Source organism: Vipera berus (assembly GCF_964194415.1).
Source record: "Vipera berus genome assembly, chromosome: 4".
Classification (NCBI taxonomy): domain Eukaryota; kingdom Metazoa; phylum Chordata; class Lepidosauria; order Squamata; family Viperidae; genus Vipera; species Vipera berus.
In genome coordinates, this window is record NC_138206.1 from 82,125,229 (window position 1) to 82,144,233 (window position 19,005).

Sequence of the window (19,005 nt, forward strand, 5' to 3'; positions counted from 1 at the left end):
CTAGGTCTACCACCAACCATATTGTGAAGTTTACAGATAATACAACAATAGTGGACCTTATTCAAGATGACAGTGAGGGTGCTTACCGCAAGGAGGTTGAGGATTTGGTGAACTGATGTAAAAACAGCCTAGTTTTAAACATTGGAAAAACCAAAGAGATCACTGTCGATTTCAGAAAAAGGCAGGCACAGCCACAGTCCTCTGTGCATTAATGATTCACCTGTGGAGATGGTTACCAGCATCAAATTTTTGGGTGTGCAGTTAACAAGTAGGCTGGCTTGGTCGCTCAACAGCGAGACATTGGTGAAGAAGGCACAGCAGCACAGCACAGCAGCACCTGCATTTTCTGCATTACATGAGAAAAGCACATCTTCTTTCCCCTATCCTTACCACTTTCTACAGAGATGATTGAAAGCATCCTGTCATACAGCATCACAGTCTGGTTTGGAAGCATCACTGCTTCAGACAGGAGGGCGGTGGAGAGAATGGTAAGGATGGCTAAAAATGTTATTGGCAGTTCCCTCCCTTCCATCCAGGACATAGCCTATCAGCGTTGCTTGAGCAGGTTCCGCAAAATTGTCTGGGACACTACACATCCTCTTCATGACCTGTTTTCTTTGTTACCTTCTGGGAGGAGGCTTTGTGGTATCCAAAGCAGAACATCCAGATTCAGTCACAGTTTTGTTCCATATAGTATTAACCTTGTGAACTCTAAAGCTTCCTCCTTCCATTATGTATTCAAGATGGATAGTGATTAATATTTATGTTACTTATATGTAAGGATGTAGGTCTATACATATGTTGTATATAGTATGTTTAAATGTGTTATGCATGTGTACAGTTTGAGAGCAAGCAACTAAATTTCATTTTTAATACGTGCTATTGTGCCCACAGTAAAAAATGACAATAAAGGTCATATATCCAAAATTCCTTTTCAGACTTCTGGTTTGCCAATGCGGGCAACATGGACATCTGGAAGGCGAGCTTCATCTTCCGCATCCAGTTTCGCTTCATTGGGAGACTCTGGAAGGGGTCAAAAGTCACCCTGTAGGGGCGACCAGCAAGGAGAGGGTCCCTATTGGATCGTGGGAGGGCAGTAGCCCTCCCACTTGATCCAGGGGAGCCCTCCAAACTGGCAGACGAAAGACCGGCCATAGCAATATGGCTCGTCACTTAGGCTGCAGACAGCCGAAGTTACACTTACCACCAGGCAATTTTAAAGCAGTGCGGATGAGACTGGGTGAGATCTACCTCTCTTAAATCCTAACTATTTTTTTTACCTGCATAAACTGCTTAAGGTACTTTCCCCCCGGTGGAGAGGGAAGGGGGATTTTATCCCTCCCTCTAGAACAGTGGCGACTGACTATCTAGGGGAGTTTAAAATGTTGAAAGAATAACTTGATCCTAATTGGAATTCTATGTTTTAAAGTTTGTGGACTAAAAGATTTTCTATGCTTACTGAAGATTGGGGTTTTTACTTATAAGAAAGAAGCAAAACTGAAAAGATTATAAAAACTTTGGATTTAAAAGAAAACTAGTGGCTAAACCTGATACTACAATTTGTTATAGTTTAAAACAGACTTGGCCAGTAGTGCATACAATAGATAAGACTTATGTAAACTTGAGACATCAGCTGTGAGAAGCCCAGCTATGTTCCTTATTCAGTGACAAAATCTTTTATTTTTTTGCATTCTCTGTAATACTTTTAATCTAATACACTTCTAAGAGAATATGGATGAAGATCAGGAACAGATTCTCTCTATGTTGAAAGCAATTCATCAAACTATTCTTACAGCTACTGATGAAATAAGAGGTTACAGAAAAGAACAAGATGTCAGCCCAGATATGTGAACTCAAACTTTGATTACAACTAAAAAATCAACTACACAGAATATAACAGAAAGGGTGGAACTGTTAGGTATATGTCTGTGGCCTAACTGGTTGGGTTGGCAATATATATGAACTACGATTGTATCATTGTTATAGAACTGTAATGTATCACTTTAACTATGTAATGCATTGCATCATACCTTCTAATGATTGGACAGCACTGTTTTCCTACAGCCATAAGAGAGAGCTAGAGACATAGCTTCTCTCTCTCTGTTACGTTCACTCTCACTTGCTGTTACTTGCTGTTTATCGTGGTTTGTGGGTTTGCTACTGTTTTGCTAAACCTGTAAAACTATGTTTGACTTACGGACTGGTAAGAAGACTCTGTATCAGATATTCCTTGGACTGTTGTTATCTGCTATCTTTTCATTACTCATGGACTGTTTTTTTCCTGGACTGTGCTATTGTCTTATCCCACAAGTAAACCTTTTGTACACACCTCAGTGTATCTGTGTGGTTGCTGTGTAAACTTAACTACTCTCAGTATCCTCTTTTTTTTGTGCAAGCTCTCTTTCGCTCAAGAGTTGCTCTGCTCATCCTTGTCAGGAACAATTAAAGATTATGACAGAAGGTTCAACTGATCAACAAATACAGTCAATGGAAAACCCAGAAAAGGGACTGACAATATGGAAAAAGGAAAAGACTTTCTACATAAATCAGAAGGAACCTGAGAATCAAGAAGAAGAACAGATTGAAGAGAAGATAAACAGTTCAGGACTGTCAAGATGGAAAAATAGAGAGATGATCTCAAAAAAATGGCAACCGGATGGTTTTTTCTACATCAAACAATCTATATAACAACACAGGGAGATTTGTTTGATGACTCAAAAGCACGGACATGGAAGACGATTTGGCAAAGAAAGAAAGCCAGAATAAGACTGAAGAAAATTGGGGTTTTGACTTACTTTTGAGAATTAAAATAGAATATACTCAAATAGATAAGATGTGTACTTTGAATACTAGATATTGTAATGAGATAAGATAGAGAAAACTTTGGTCATTTATAACTTAGAAGTATAAATATTAATAGTTAAATTTGAACATTGATTTGCTTGTAAAGGTTAAACGTAAAGGTAATTAAGACATATATAAGCTAAAAATCTATTGATCAATGTAATAAATATGTTTTTATTTAGCGGTAATAATAAGAATTATTAGCTTAAATATGAGATAGTAGATATTAAGAGAAAAAGACAGGAAGTATTAAATGCTGAAATAGGAGGAATTTTGGTTATTAAATTTAAGATATCTGGAAATTACCAGAAAATAAGAATATTATATTGTATTACTAATTAGTTGATGTAAGATGGCGAGAATTCAAATAGATAAGACATGTATTCTGAACATTAGATCTTGTGATGAATTGTGATAAAGGGAATTGGGGTTATTTAAAACTTGAAAATTATAAATATCAAACGTTAAATATAAATATTAATGGGAAACTAAAAATTGGGAAAAATTAACCAGGACATTGTCTAAAAAGATTGAATAAAAAACCTAGGATATATATAAACTAAAAATTATTGATAAATGTAAGAAAGTTATTTTTTATTTAATCGATATAATAAGAATTGCATTAATTTAAATATGAGACAGTAAATATTAAGGGAAAAAGAGAGGAAACATTTAATGTAATAGTTTGAGATCTGTACTAAAGTTATTTGTATGTTATTGAATTATTGACCAACTCAGCTGCCATGTTGCTTTTCAAATATTTAAATGTAAAACTAGAAAACTAATAACATTTTCTTTAAAAAAAAAGATACCACACCATTGCTTGGTAAGGGATCCAAGGGAGAGAGGCAAGCTCAGTTCTCAGTTTGGGGCAAAATTCACTTAACAACTGTCTTGCATAATAAGTTTTGCAATTTTGGGCTCAATTGTGGTCGTAAGTCGAGGATTACCTGTACTGTATTAGGGAGAAGGGGTGGAAAAGAGGTTAAAGATTGGTGGGTTTCTTTGAATTTGGGAAGAACTATCTTCTTTTAGATAGTTCTTTCAGAGGGATGCGGTGGCTCAGTGGGTTAGGACGCTGAGCTTGTCGATCAGAAGGTCGGCAGTTTGGCAGGTCGAATCCTGAGTGCCGCGTAACAGAGTGAGCGCCTGTTACTCGTCCCTGCAAGAAGAAAAATAGGGACCACTACGGTGGGAAGGTAACAGCGTGCTGTGCACCTTTGGCGTCTAGTCATGCCAGCCACATGACCACAGAGACGTTCTCGGACAAGCGCTGGTTCTTCGGCTTGGAAACGGAGATGAGCACCGGCCCCTAGAGCACGCATGTGCGGAGGAACCTTTACCTTTTTTTATCTTCTTTTCATTTCATTTCATTTCATTAAATTTATATGCCGCCCTTCTCCCTGAGGACTCAGGGCGGCTCACAACAATAAAAATTAAAAAACATAGAGTAAAAAATTTAAAAGAGAATTAAACAATAAATGCAATATTACAAGACAATTTAACCCAGTAAAAAGCCTAATTAAAAATTGTAGTCAGTCCAGGCCCACTTGTTGGAACAACCATGTCTTCAGGTCACAGCGGAAGGACCGAAGGTCAGGGGCCATCCGCAGCTCTGGAGGCAACTCATTCCAGAGGGTCGGCGCAACCACAGAGAAGGCTCTCCCCCGGGGGTCGCCAGTCGGCATTGCCTGGCCGACAGAACCCTGAGGAGGCCGACTCTGTGGGAGCGAACCGGGCGATGGGAGGTTGACAATGGCAGCAGGTGGTCTCGCAAGTACCCCGGGCCTAAGCCATGTAGGGCTTTAAAGGTTATTACCAGCACCTTGAATCACACTCAGAGGGTAACTCGCGCAGGAGTGGTGTAACATGGGAGTACCAAGATACTCCCATAAGCACCCGCGGGGCTGCATTTTGCACCAGTTGAAGCCTCCGGGTGCTCTTCAAGGGCAGCCCCATGTAAAGAGCATTGCAATAATCCAGGTGAGAAGTGACGAGGGCGTGGGTAACAGTGCATAGGGCATCTCGGTCCAAAAAGGGGTGCAACTGGCGCACTAGGCGAACCTGTGCGAAGGCCCCCCTGGCCGTTAGATGATCTTCCAAATTCAGCCGTGAATCCAGGAGCACACCCAAGTTGCAAGCCCTTTCTGAGGGGGGCAATACCTCCCCCCATCAAAAGAGATGGAACTTGTTGGACAATACGAGATGCCAGTATCCACAGCTACTCAGTCTTGGAGGGGTTAAGCCTGAGCCTGTTCCTTCTCATCCAGACCCGCACCGCCTCCAGACACTGGGACATCACGTCAAGGGCATCACTGGGTTGGCTCGGGGTGGAGATGAACAACTGGGTATCATCCGCATATTGGTGATACCTCACCCCAAAGCCACGGATGATCTCACCCAGCGGCTTCATATAGATGTTAAACAGGAGGGGGGAGAGAACCGACCCCTGAGGCACCCCACAAGTGAGGGGCCTCGGGGTAGATCTCTGTCCCCCTGCCAATACAAACTGCGAGCGGCCCGAGAGGTAGGAGAACCACCGTAAAACAGTGCCTCCCACTCCCAACCCCTCGAGCCGTCGCAGCAGGATACCATGGTCGATGGTATCAAAAGCCGCTGAGAAGTCAAGTAGGACCAGGACAGAGGAACAGCCCCTGTCCCAGGCCCGCCAGAGATCATCCACCAGTGCGACCAATGCCGTTTCTGTGCTGTAGCCGGGTCTGAAACCGGACTGGTACGGGTCCAGATAGTCCGCTTCATCCAGAAATTGCGGGAGCTGACGCACCACAACACTCTCAACAACCTTCACTACAAAGCGAAGGTTGGAGATAGGACGGTAGTTATTCAACGATGCCAGGTCCAGAGCAGGCTTCTTGAGGAGGGGCCTCACCACCACCTCTTTTAAGGCGGAGGGGAAGACACCCTCCATCAAAGAAGCATTGACAACTGCCTGGAGCCAGCCCCCTGTCACCTCCCAGGCGGCCGAAACCAGCCAGGAGGGACATGGGTCCAGTAAACAAGTTGTAGTGCTCAGTCTACGCATGAGCCTGTCCACATCATCCAGAGTCACAGGGTCAAACTCACCCCAAATGGTATGATCAAGACCTGCCCTCTCCACTCCGCTGGATTCCGCCCAGTTGGAGTCCAAGCCATTCCGGTTCTGAGAGATTTTGTCCTGCAGATACTGTACAAATTCCTCAGCCCTACCCTGCAAGGGGTCATCCCTCGGTCCCTGATTAAACAGGGAGCGGGTCACTCTAAACAGGGCAGCTGGGCAGTTATCTGCAGACGCAATGAGAGTGGAAAAGTAAACACGCTTTGCCACTTCCATCGCCACTAGGTAAGACTTAAGATAAATTCTTAGATGTGTTCGATCAGATTCGGATCTGCTGGACCTCCAACAGCTCTCTAGGCGTCTTTTCCAGCGCTTCATCTCCCAGAGCTCCTCGGTAAACCAGGGGACCACCCAGGGTCTGCGCTGGGTCAGAGGCCGCAAAGGCACAACTCGATCCAAGGCCCCAGCAGCCGCCCTCTCCCAGGCTTCTACTAGGGCCTTGGCAGAGTCGTGGGCAAGGGAAGCAGGAAATGTCCCAAGCTCCATCTGGAACCTTTCAGGGTCCATCAGGCGCCTGGGGCGGAACCACCTGGTTGGTTCTGCCTCCCAGCGGCGGGGGGGTGGCGTACTGAAAGTCTAGCCGGAGAAGAAAATGATCGGACCATGACAGGGGTTGGATGATTAAATCCCCCCTACCCAGATCAAACGGAGCTAATAAAGCTAATAAAAATGTTTTATTTCCTAAAAAAAATATCCCTTTCAGCTATTTAGTATTTCATCTTTCAATGTTACTGGGTTAAAAAAGAAGGTCAGGTGTATTTTTTTCAGATAATTAAAGGGCTGATATAGGTTATGAGAAATCTTAGGAAGAAATATAAGATAGCCTGATTAAGGTTATTTCCTCTTTATATTCTGAAAGTTTCATTCCAAAATACATTGTTTTGACTGGTACAAATATTCAACAACTTTTTTTTCTTATCCTATGTTTAATAAACTGTCAAAAAATCCAGATTTCTCAACCACACTGTGGAAAAAACTGGACAAGAAGTTCCACTTTAGTTATTTTCCAAAGAATTCCCTTTAGCCATTAACACACCTCTCAGAAAACCAAAGTACCCATGCTAAGAACCAGTAATTTATTTAAAATATCATAAACACTTGCAATATATTTAATTGTTTTGGATACAATCTGATGACAAGATGCATGAAAGAAATAGTACAAATATAAAGCAAGGCTTTAATGGGATTTCCTTGCTTTTTCCATTATACATCTACCTACTGGATACCCCACCTATTGGACATGCAAGTTGCAAACTAAAGCAGTTTATAATAATAAGAGCAAACAATAAATTAATAAACTAATAATTTATATCCCAAAATTATATACTTTTTAAAAATACAGATTATATTAAAAAGCAACCCTGGCATGACTTTCCACAGCTTGTGGCCAGTATACATATGATCAAAAAATACTATGATCTTATCAAGGTTACACTGATTCCTAATAGATAGTTTATAGTTTAGGTAAACTTTTATTCCTCCAAATTAAGATCAGCCCTGATATTATACATCGAACATTGTTCTATTGAATTAGTAAGGAAAAAGTGAGATAGAATATATTTTGTACAAAAATGTCTAAATAACTCTGGATTAAGAATCTGAACAATTGTGTCTATGAACTACCTCCTGTATTTGAAGTATGAGTTTGAATAATATTATCACTCTAAATCATGGGTGCCCAACCTTTTGGCTTGTTTGGTGCACAATGAGTGAAGGGGAATCATCTTGGGCAGCATATAAAATATATAATATAGTTGATGTATATAAATCACATAATAATATTAAAAGTTTATGATCTTGTGAGGCTGTATTACTAGCTGTCCAAGGCTGCAGATTGGACACACCTGCTCTAAACTGACTAACATAGATAAATATGTAAAAAAAATTCTAATCATTATTATGAGCCTAACCTTGGAAGATGGAGAATCTGCCACTGAAAGGAGCTGCCAAAGTAGTGCAAAATAAGCACACTGTAAAGAAGGCAAAATAATCTGCAAAAGAGACAAGCAAGCAAAAGCATGATCACAATTTAAGTATGTCCTATCTATAGCCCACAAAAACCTGTATCATAATGATAAATCTAATGTTTTTAGCTGCAACAGATAACTATGAATAATACAGGCTGAATCACTGAATTAAGAATTTGCTTTGCCATATTAATTAATTTCATATTAGCTGAAATTCAGTCTAATAAAATACAAAATTAAGGATGTTTAAATTTAACAAGGATGTTCAAATGAGAAATATATTTGGGAAGGCACATATATTCAATGCTCAGTTAAAATTACCTGAACAGGTAAAGGTCTCTGTTCCAACTCAGAAACAAGAAGCTTATACATCTTGTCATAGAGGTTCCATTTGGTGAGATCATGGGCACTACACAATCCAGAAAGAAATAAAACATAAGCCCAAATAATTTCAAAGTCATAACAATTTCATTCTGAATAGTATGTTGCTACTGAAATGTCTGTTCTACATTCACTTAATTTTGTCTGCAAAAGGTCTCCAAAATTTCCCAGGCTAGCAATAGTGAAAACACAATATAGATTAAATTAGTTTATTTATTTATTTTTTAAAAAATGAAATTATTTGTCTCAAGGGAGTAAATGGAAGTGGTCTTTTTAAACTGTACCACTTATAGAAAACCAAAGATCTCTCTTAATTTCAAGCAATAACATACAGATAATCCCCGAGTTACAACAGTTCACTTAGTGACCGTTTGAAGTTACGCGATAACCCCCATGTATTTACTTACTTGGTGAATATCTGTCTCCTTTCTGCCACGGTTTCTCTGACGATTTCACTTCCAGCATCCAATTGATTTGCAAACACTTTTTTACACACCGAGAATGAAATGTTCTGGGCACGGTGATCTCGCAGGACTTCATCCAGAACATTTCACTCTCAACGCAAAACATTTGCAAGCCGACAGGATGCTTTGAGGCTTTTTGCATGGAGACTGGAAGCTTCTGGGCACTGTGATCTCGTGGGGGGGAGGCAATTACACATATCTCAGTGGGTCAGGGGAGGCCTTGGGTGATCTTAAGCAGGTGGCCTGTTCCATTAGTAGGCCCCGCCATGGCCTTCCCCACCCTGAGATACCTCATGTGCACCTAATGACCTATGCATTAGATTAGCAAATAGGTGGGCAAAAGCAGGGAGTTTTCATGTTCATTTTACGTGATTCACTCCAACAAATCCTTGGCTTACAAATGTAATTGGCAGGCTCCATTACATTCGTAACCCAAGGACTACCTGTATAGGTATTTTATTTGACTTCTGCTAAAACATTTTTGTTACCAAAATTCTGTATTAGAATACGTTAATGCATTGTGTTGAGATCATCTAGCATACTATCTAGGGCAGGGATAGGCAACCTTGCTCTTTTATGATTCGTGGACTTCAACTCCCAGAATTCCTGAGCCAACCATGCTGGCTCAGGAATTCTGGGAGTTGAAGTCCACGAGTCATAAAAGAACCAAGGTTGCCTACCCCTGATCTAGGAACTGAAAGGGTCAAAGGACATTTTTTAAAGAAATTAAATTTATCCAAAGAACAAACATAAGCACTCATAATTTAATGCACAGATGGGCCACGGAATTCTGAAACCTCTGACATTTTTCAAGTAAACTCTTTAGTATTATTTGAAAAACAATTTTAATTCTAACACCATATTTTCTTTTAACTGGGGAGCTGCACTCTCTCCTCTTTCCTTGTGCTTTGTCTGAGGATCACAGATAGCATGTTAAGAGATCACCAGAGGGGGCAAAATATTTGATGTTTGGCCCAGTTTTCCAATGGACTGAAAGGGAGAAAATGGATGCCGTGTCTCAGAAGGCTCAAGCCAAAAAGTAAGCCAAGCACACAGTGACAAATTTACAGAAGAAAAGCTTTTCATTAACTTACTCTTTAGCCTGAATTCCAACATACGGCAATCTAGCTTTAGAAACCAGAGTTCTCTAGTGGTAGCAAATCACACCTAAGCAATTCTCAAGTATCTCATTAGTCTTAAAGAATTCTTCTCTCAGCACTGTGTATTTGCTTCTTTCAGCCTTTTGATACTTGATTCTGGATCACTGCACTCCTGTGGACACAGGGATTATGTCCCCAAATCCAGGCTGCTATATGAGATGCCAGGCTTGAGAAGTTGGTTGTTCCCTAATAATCTCTTGGGGGCTTATATTTGGGGTTTCAATGGCTTCCCAAGCCATTTATTAGATCCTTTTCTCAGAAGACAAGCCATTTAAAAGTATTAAAGTTACTTTAATGGGTTTTAAGTATTAATGATTTTTCCCCACACCCTTCCAGTTCAAAACCAAAAGGGGGGGGGAAGGAGACTGAAAATTTTCATCCTTGTTCATTCCAGAGGGGAGTCTGTGATCTGTAAATGAGACAGGGAGTCCAGACCACTAGCTACAACTTGGTTCTTTCTCTTGGACTGTGTAGGTGAAGCACCTAATTCTAACTATACTTGGTTACACAGCATCAAAATGTGGAATGAGGAATTGGAATTTAAAAAAATCTCACTTATGAAAAGCAGCTATTTGTCGCAAAGTGCAGGTCAGATCCTGAATTCCTTCTTCTTCTGCAGAAACACCATCTTCCTAGAATCATATGCAGAAAAAGGCTGAGCTGTGCTTGAATATCTAACTGCCTGTCCTCATTGGAAGTTTGTCATAAATGTCTTTCTACTGCTTGCAGCTATTTAACATTTAAACAAAATGTTAAAAATCTTAAGAGATGAAAGGGGCTAGCTGCATGCCTGTCTCCTCTTCCTATACACACAGACACATAGCACTCCCTATATCCATGGTCCATGCTCCAGCACTATGTATAGTCCCTTTCCAATTGTTTTCATTTCAATGATTGTTGATGGTACATGCAAGTTGCCTTAGTAGAATTGAAAAGGAAGATATAAATAATTCTTAAAAAACAGAGAAATTGCAATAGCACTAATAGAGTCAGCCCTTCAGGGTAGTCCAGACAAGAAACCAATAGCCATGTGTAGTGACAATTTATTGTATGCTTAGTGACAGAAACTTGCAAGTCTGAAACACTTCCCCACTCCCCTGCCCTCAGTGTTCAGAGAACTAGGGCGTTTCCTTCTGAGACCCTTTCTCCACTCCCACTCCTCCTCTGGATTGATTTTGTTATCAGTATATTGTCTAAGCTGTACCTCTTCCTCCTGTCTCTCAAGGATATTCTCACAACCTGTTACAAATAATTATTGTTTTTTGGGTCCAATATGTGGTTCAGCTCCCTTTAAAGGTTGCCACCTCTAAAGCCCTATATGGCTTGGGATCAGATTATTTGAAAGATCTTTTCCCATTCACATCTACCTGACCCACTAGAGCAAGGAGTCAGGGAATGTTATAGTCCCCTCTCCTAAGGAGGTACATCTAAACGGACCAAGAAGAAGGGCCTTCTTTGTGGGAGTTCCTTCCTATGGAACATCCCCTAGTTAAGATAAGATTAGCCGGGAAAAACTGAAAGTGAGTTGGGAAGCCAATATATTTTCTTAATAAACATCTACCAACAGATAAGCAGTCCTCCTGCAGTAACAGTAGGAAACCTACTGTCAAATCCTACAGAAATCCCTCCTATGTAGTTTCCATCCTAGACAGCTGATGGTTTGTTAAGATATGAGATACCCCTGATTAAGAGGATATTAAATCCCAGGACAGGTAGTACTTCCTTTCCTCTCCCTGTTATCACCTGAATGGCCTGAATGCCCTCGGGAGATCTGTACTTAGGAACTACAATATATCCATACCATTTCCATCAAAAACTGCTGTACAGTCAGTCAGGAATAATACAAACAGGGAATTACAACTCTGTTATAAATACCAAAATTAAACCAGGTACTGCAAGTGAGCTTATTACATTTTATTTCATTCTGGAAAGGTTTGACCAACATCACTGCAAAGAAAAATGGAAACTTATCCTGCAGGATCTAATTTGGGTTGGTCACCGGGACCAGAGGTTTTGTCTTCCAAGTTTTCAGACTTGTGCTGGAGCCCCCATCCTCAGGGAACTTCTCTCTAGCAGAGTGTGTGCTATTCTGTGTATGGTATTTATATGGTGCCTGTTCTTATGTGGCTTTGTAGATGTTGGTTGGGGTGTGTTGATGTCTGGGTTTTAAGTTGTTGACTGCATTCTACAATTTCCAAAATGTTTTTGATGTATGGCAGGGTGTGCCATGTGGTTGGTCTTGTACCTTGTTTCTTCCTTTCCCTCCCCACCGTGTTGCACAGGCATCTTGTGACAAATGATTGTGAGTACCCATTCTGCTTGAATTGTTCACATAGGTACCTGCTCTCCAGCTGTTTTGCTTGCTGGGTACTACAAAGGCTTCTCACCCTGCCATACAGTGTTCTGATGCAACTTTTTGTGTCTGACAGTGGATGGTTGCTATTGAAATTCAGAATGTGTGAAGTGTTGGTGGCCTTGCAATAAACTGTGGTTTCTAGGCTTCCCTCTTCTTCTTTGTTGACAAGTACATCTAAAAATGGTAATTGCCTAGCTGTTTCTTCCTCCATTGTGACCTGTATATCCGGGAAGATGGAGTTCAGTATGGTATGAAAGTCTTTAAAGTGCATTTCTCTTGATGATGACAAACATGTCATCCACATAGTGGCACTAGAACTTAGGTGTGTAGTTCTGAAATGCACAATGTTCTTGTTCATACAGGACTGTTTCTCCAATGACTCCTGATATTGGGAATCCCATGGGTGTCCCTTTTATTTGTTTGTACATTTTGCTTTTGAATGTGAAGAAACGGAGTAGCTTTGTAGATTTGTGTCCTGTTAGCTTGTTCTGATCTGTGTTGTACTCTTCTTCTAGTTTTCTATCTATTATTATATATGCTAGGTGGGGAGGGATGGGTGTAAATAGGGACACTACGTCAAAGGACACCATGATCTCATCAGGAACCACATTTAAGCCTTGTAATTTTGTCAGAAATTGTGTGGATGATGTGACTGTGCTGTTCAAGGGTTGGATCAGGAAGCTTAAGTTTTGTGACAGCCATTTAGCCTGGTTATATGAAGAGATAAAGGAAGAAACGAGGTACAAAACCAACCACATGGCACACCCTGCCCTACATTAAAAACATTTTAAAAGCTGTAGAATGTACCTTCCGAGCGTTGCAAGTGGGCATCACACACTGCCCAGAGGCTACCATACAAGGACAAATTATGCATTGTAAAGATCGCTTGGAGGTGGGAAATACTTCCAATGTAATCTACCAAATCCCCTGCATAGTTTGTTCCTGTGATTATGTAGGTAGGACAGACAGGAAGGAAGCTAACCACCAGATTGCAAAAACACAAGCAAGAGGTCAGATGAGGACACCCAAACTCACTGGTAGTCTCACACTGAAATGAACAAGGACACACATTCAACTTTGCAGCTTTTAAGATTGTTGGACAAGCAGGCAGAAAAACAGCCAAGGAAGTGATTGAAGTCTGGGAAACAGGCCCTTCATCAGTCAACAGGAGTGCCAATTTACCATCCGCCTATCACGTACTAAGAAGGCGAGGGCTGGGCAGCACAAGCAAACGACAGCCAATGACTTAAATGCCAGCCATCAACACACCTCAATCAGCAACTAAAAAGCCACATACAACATTTATATACCATACACAGAACAGTGCACACTCTGCTAGAGAGAAGTTCCCTGAAGATGGGCCCCAGCATGAGTCCAAAAGCTCCGAAGACAAAATTTCTGGTCCTAGTGAGTGAACTAGATTAGATCCTTCAGCATTATCCTGGGACACAAATATTTGCCTTCATTCATGAAACCTATCCTGTCTTTGAACATTTAGAAAGGAACTATAATTACTTGTTTTCTGGACTTCCTCACATTCAGAATGATGCAGACATTTTCCTGCTAACTGTATTCAGAACGGGCACTGGGAATAGGGAAAGCTGGCCATATCCAGACCTGAATGTTCATACAACTATGTACCTCAGTACAAATCTTCCTCTACTGTAATTTATTATCTTCACTAGAAATTTATCTATTTCTCTCAAATTACAAAGGCTCAATGTGTCTTTGAATCAGGGTTTTTCCAGTTACTGAACTCTTTTTGAAGAGTGGTTACCCTGCCAATTCAGTGAGGGCTTTTAAATATTTAATTGATTCTTTATTTTACTGGGATTTTTAATGACCTAGGCTTTACATGTTTTTATTGCAGTTTCATGTGTGGTTGATCCAAGCCCTGGTAAGAAAAAAGTAGAGTTATGCATCAATAAAATAAATGATTCTCCTTCCCTTAGCTTAATGATACAATGCATTTTTATTAAATTGTCCTTTTCTTGCAGTCGTAGAAAGCAATGTCCAACTGCTATCTAATTTTCACAACTAAAATTGAATTCCTCTTTATTTTTTCCCATTCTGTTTCTACCCTTGGTTCCCAGTGCTGACATATGTCGACATGCTAAATCTCTTTACGAAAAATGCCTTTACTAGCATGATGCAGCAAATTTGAAGAACTAGAAGTTAAAATTAAACAAATTTAGTTAATTCTCTTAGTTTTTACATTATTTATAAAAACTTTTATCTTTGTTTTCATTGTTAACTGCAATTCCAAAATGATTGTGTGATCAGATTATAGAAACTAAGATGTACAATGCAAAATTTTGCTGACTTCACTGCATAAATAACAAGGCTAGTGCAAAATGTATTATTCTTTATTATCTACAACCAAAATAAATATGGTGTCTGATTCTGACTAATACTTTTTTTAAAAAAAGCTATCAGGATGAACTCTTACCCAGTGGAATGACATCTGTTAGTCATGGCACAGTTGATCAACTGTTGCTGAACTAAGTCTGCATCAGCTGCTCTTATATATTCTTAGAACCAACTAAAAACTTTTCAAGTATTTTTACAGTCCCCTCCCCCAACACATGCACAGAAATACAAATCCAAAAGCCATATTTAGCATTTAAAACATCTTACAAATATTTTCAACCAGCAACAAAACTTTAAAAACAATGTGAGAATGTTCTTATAAGCCACTATATGAAACAAGATATATTTTATTTCCAAATTAATTCCTCTTTTAAATTATTTTTTTCTGAATAGATTTCAGTAGGCAATTAACAAAATACAGGCTTTTAAATAATCCAATAATAAAATATAACTTCTTCAAAATGAAATAAATATGACTCTATTCTTTCATTTTATTGTTATTTTTAGACCAAGTAGAAGAAGTGGTTCATAAGGGTTTTAGCTGATTTAATGTGCTTTCACACTATTGTATATGCTTTTATATTTTTATAATATAGTTTTATTTTGTTGTGTAACTTTGAACTAATTCTTTAAAGGAGTAGGAAACTCTTAAATAAAATCTTTTTTTAAAAAAATGTAAATTTTGGCAAGAACATTCACAATGTACACTCCAAAGAAGGATATTAAATTCTGATGTGAATGTCTTAAATAAAATCTTTTTTAAATATAAATTTTAGCAAGAACATTCACAATGTACACTCCAAAGAAGTATATCAAATTCTAACATTTTTTTCTACTGAAATAATTAATGCATTAGTCCTGTAGCAAGCAATTCAGACATGTGCCTGAATTATCTGATGCATACACAATTGTTTGTGGCGGTCTATGCCCAAATCAAAATATGTGTTTTGAAAGTTTCAGGAAGGGGACTACTTTGTGATTTGTGGAGAAAAGTGGGAAGAAGCACTGGAAGATTGTAAAAGGGAAAAGAGGAGGAACTATGAAAGGGTGCAGGGATGCCAGTGAGAAATGTCATACTGGAATGTTGGCCTAGAAGCACCTCAAGGAAAGCCCTAGGAGGACTAGCTGGGAGCATTAGGAGGATATGCAATGTTGAGATTAGCTGAAAAGAGATAGAAAAAAAACCTGTCTAATCTCTGCTCTAGTTGCTCCATAAAATGCCTAGATTCAGATCATTCTAGGTTTTATTTCTGCCAAATCACAGCTAATCCTAACTGCCTGATATAACTCCCAGAATGTGATAATTGAAACAAAACCTTTTCTGTACAATGTACAGAATTTTTGTACACTCCTACAGGATTGTAATACATTCTTTAAAAGAAACAAAAGACTAATACTAAACCTTGAATGACTTCATACATGATCAGTCTACAATATTTTTCTACAGGAAGTCCACAATGATACACATTTTCATTTTATCATATGTACTACTGTCTTGCCTTAACATGTGCATCATAGGTATATTTACTAATTCAGAGGTAGCGACAATGAAAGTAGGTAATGGGGTGTCTGAATTATCCTCACAATTGGAGAGACAGAATAAATAAACTACAGAAGGGACAAGAATCTCAGTATTGACTGAAAAACAATCATATGTACAAGATATCAGATAATTTTGGCTTCCTGTTGAAATATAGGGAGCGCAATGGCTCAGCAGTTAAAGATGCTGAGCTTGTCAGTTGGAAAGCAGACAGTCCAGGTTCAACACCTGAGTACCATGCGATGGGATGAGCTCCCATTCTTGCCCCAGCTTCCGTCTACCTAGCAGTTCAAAAGCATGCAAATGTGAGTAGATAAATAGGTACCACTACAATGGGAAGGTAACAGCATTTCATGCGTCTCGGTGTAGTCATGCTGGTCAGATGACCATGGAAATGTCTTCAGACAATGCTGGCTCTCCTGGCTAAGAAACAGAGATGAGCACAGCCTCCTAGAGTCAGACACAACTGGAAAGGGGAAAACCTTTACCTTTTAATATAATTTAATAGATTTTTTTTCTAGTTTGTAAATTAATCATATATGAAGATGGCACTTGCTTGTATATCTCAGTTCTCACCAATATAAAAACAGCGTATTTAACAGTTTAGAAAAAAATCACTATTTTGTTCCAGATATCTAAGTTTTGCTCCTGATTAAATACAAAACTCATATTTACCTTATGCCAAAAAATGCCTAGTAGTTGATTTAGTTTCTCCACCCATTCATTCACCAGTTCAGCTCTAGCAAAAGCCACTTGGTTATGAATAGTAAGTTCTCCTCTGGAAAGAATACTGTATACCTTGGAGCAGGTCTCTAGGATATTAGTGTTGGAGTGTATCATTACAATGACTTTTACCTCTCTCAATAAAGCATCGAGGTTCTGCAAGAAAAGGAATTATTAATATCCTAAACAGTAGTAGATTATTTAAACCAGTGTAGTCCACAAAAGGTACTGTACTCAGTTTGAATTTAGGAGCATATTTGTTTAGCCTTAAATGCATTATAAGCCTCAAACAAGGCACTGCATAGCTACAGTATAAAATAAGAAATATAAGGTCCAGTTCACAAATCAGGTTTATCATCAAACCTCGCAGAGCATCTAGCGCAGTTAGATGTGCAGAAATAAAAGGTGAATAATCAAGAAGATTCCATATCTGCAGAGTCTGAAAAATTACCCTTCAAATTATTTCAGGTGAAAATGCTTTTGTGGCAAAGGCCATGTTTTCTCACCATGTCCCAGGCTTCATTTCAATTTTTAAGCAGGGTGATGAAAACAAACATAATAATGGTATTTATTTCAGTAGTTAAAATGAAACAATCAATGAATGACATTTTTTTCACCACATTTCTCAAAATTTTCCATCTATCCATCTGTCATAAAAGTAAATTCACCTTATTGAATGAACTAGTACTGTACCGCTCTAAATCAAAATACTGTGAGATCTGCAGAAGGTTTGTCACTTTTTCTGTATCTAGTGAATACTGCAAAGGAAAACAGGATATTAGTGTGCTGCTAAAATTCAAATTAGTTATTGAATATGCATTCACAAGAGCAGCTGCACGTTACCTTTGCCAAGAGTTGAGGAAGCACCACAATAAAGTGTTCAGTAATTTTAGCACAATCTTCCATTTGTATTTTCTTCTCTTTGGTAGACAAGATCTATAGACAAAGCACTTTGTTGTAATTATAATCCTGTCACTGTTAATGATTGAAATGAGCTGCAAGATTCAAATTCTATATGCAAATTACTAGGTATGAAAGTATAAAACTGCTTGAAATGTAGCAAATTTATTTAAACAATTATCATTTTTTGAGCATTGCTATGTACTGTAAGTTAGCTGCTTTGAATCCTTTTTCTATTCTAAGATATATCCATGTTTGAGCAAGGGAAAAGAGAACACAGATAAAGAAACATCTAGGCATTCCACACATATCAATGGTTTAGAAAGAGTTCACCACTTCTAGGTTCTAAGAACAAGCTGTGCATATCTTGCAACTCTTTCAATAGCAAAAAGATGGTACTCTTTAAGATCATGGCTAAATAAACATTTTCACCAGCAAAATAGAACTGCTTTGAAGTTGTAGTTAATAAACAAATCTTAGAAGGTCAGAGTGATTTGCAGTTGCAACATGATCATGGCTTGTTTCCTGTTTTAACATATGCACTTAAACTCACATATTATTCCAAACATAACAATAAACTGTGATTTCATCCAGTTAGGAAGCCTTCCATTAGGTTCAAAGAGAGGAGGGAACCTATAAATATAGAAAATGTTCCCAATCCCCTAAAATATCCTTCCCAACGTAGTACCTTTAAGTTGTGTTGACAACATAAGAGCCTGACTGAAGGGGTATCCTAGTCCCTGAAAGAATAAAATCAGCATGCAGTATATCTGAGCAAAGGTTTCCTTGGGTACAACAGGCACCTTGCTCTCTGAGTAGAAGCTGTGAATCCAAGTCAACTGTCAAGTTGTGCACGAGTCTTGAATAAGGAATGCATTCCCTACTGCCACAAATTCTTTTATTGGAAAAGACACAGCCCTTTGAGTAAGCATTTAAGATTGCTTCTTTTTCTCAAACTACGAAGCAAAAGAGGACTGCTCTACAAAAATCCTGATACGGCATTGGTATGATTTTGGATGACCTCTATTGTAGGCAGAATGAGGCTAATGCATCCATCCTTGATCAACTTGACCACTTGGCAGCTTTTGATACCATCGACTTTGGTACTCTACTGTATCAGCTCCAATGGAAAATAACAAGTCCACTGGTTCCAGGACTGTGCCAATTTTGGTGCTGGATGGGTCT

The 19,005-nt window shown here is 39.1% G+C and overlaps 1 protein-coding gene across 3 annotated transcripts in view; it reads right to left on the reverse strand.

The window, feature by feature from the left end:
• The window catches only part of LOC308667670 (cohesin subunit SA-2-like), a 131,119-nt gene that overhangs the window by 34,229 nt on the left and 77,885 nt on the right, over positions 1-19,005 (reverse strand). For 2 of the 3 annotated variants that reach the window (XM_081327063.1, XM_081327061.1), the window contains exons 19-24: positions 17,764-17,856; positions 17,589-17,678; positions 16,873-17,076; positions 10,487-10,563; positions 8,248-8,335; positions 7,870-7,950 (exon numbers count right to left, since the gene is read on the reverse strand). In XM_081327063.1, the coding sequence (XP_081183189.1) occupies positions 7,870-7,950; positions 8,248-8,335; positions 10,487-10,563; positions 16,873-17,076; positions 17,589-17,678; positions 17,764-17,856 (633 nt within the window). The remainder of the gene's footprint in view (positions 1-7,869; positions 7,951-8,247; positions 8,336-10,486; positions 10,564-16,872; positions 17,077-17,588; positions 17,679-17,763; positions 17,857-19,005) is intronic. The other variant, XM_081327062.1, reaches the window with a different exon arrangement.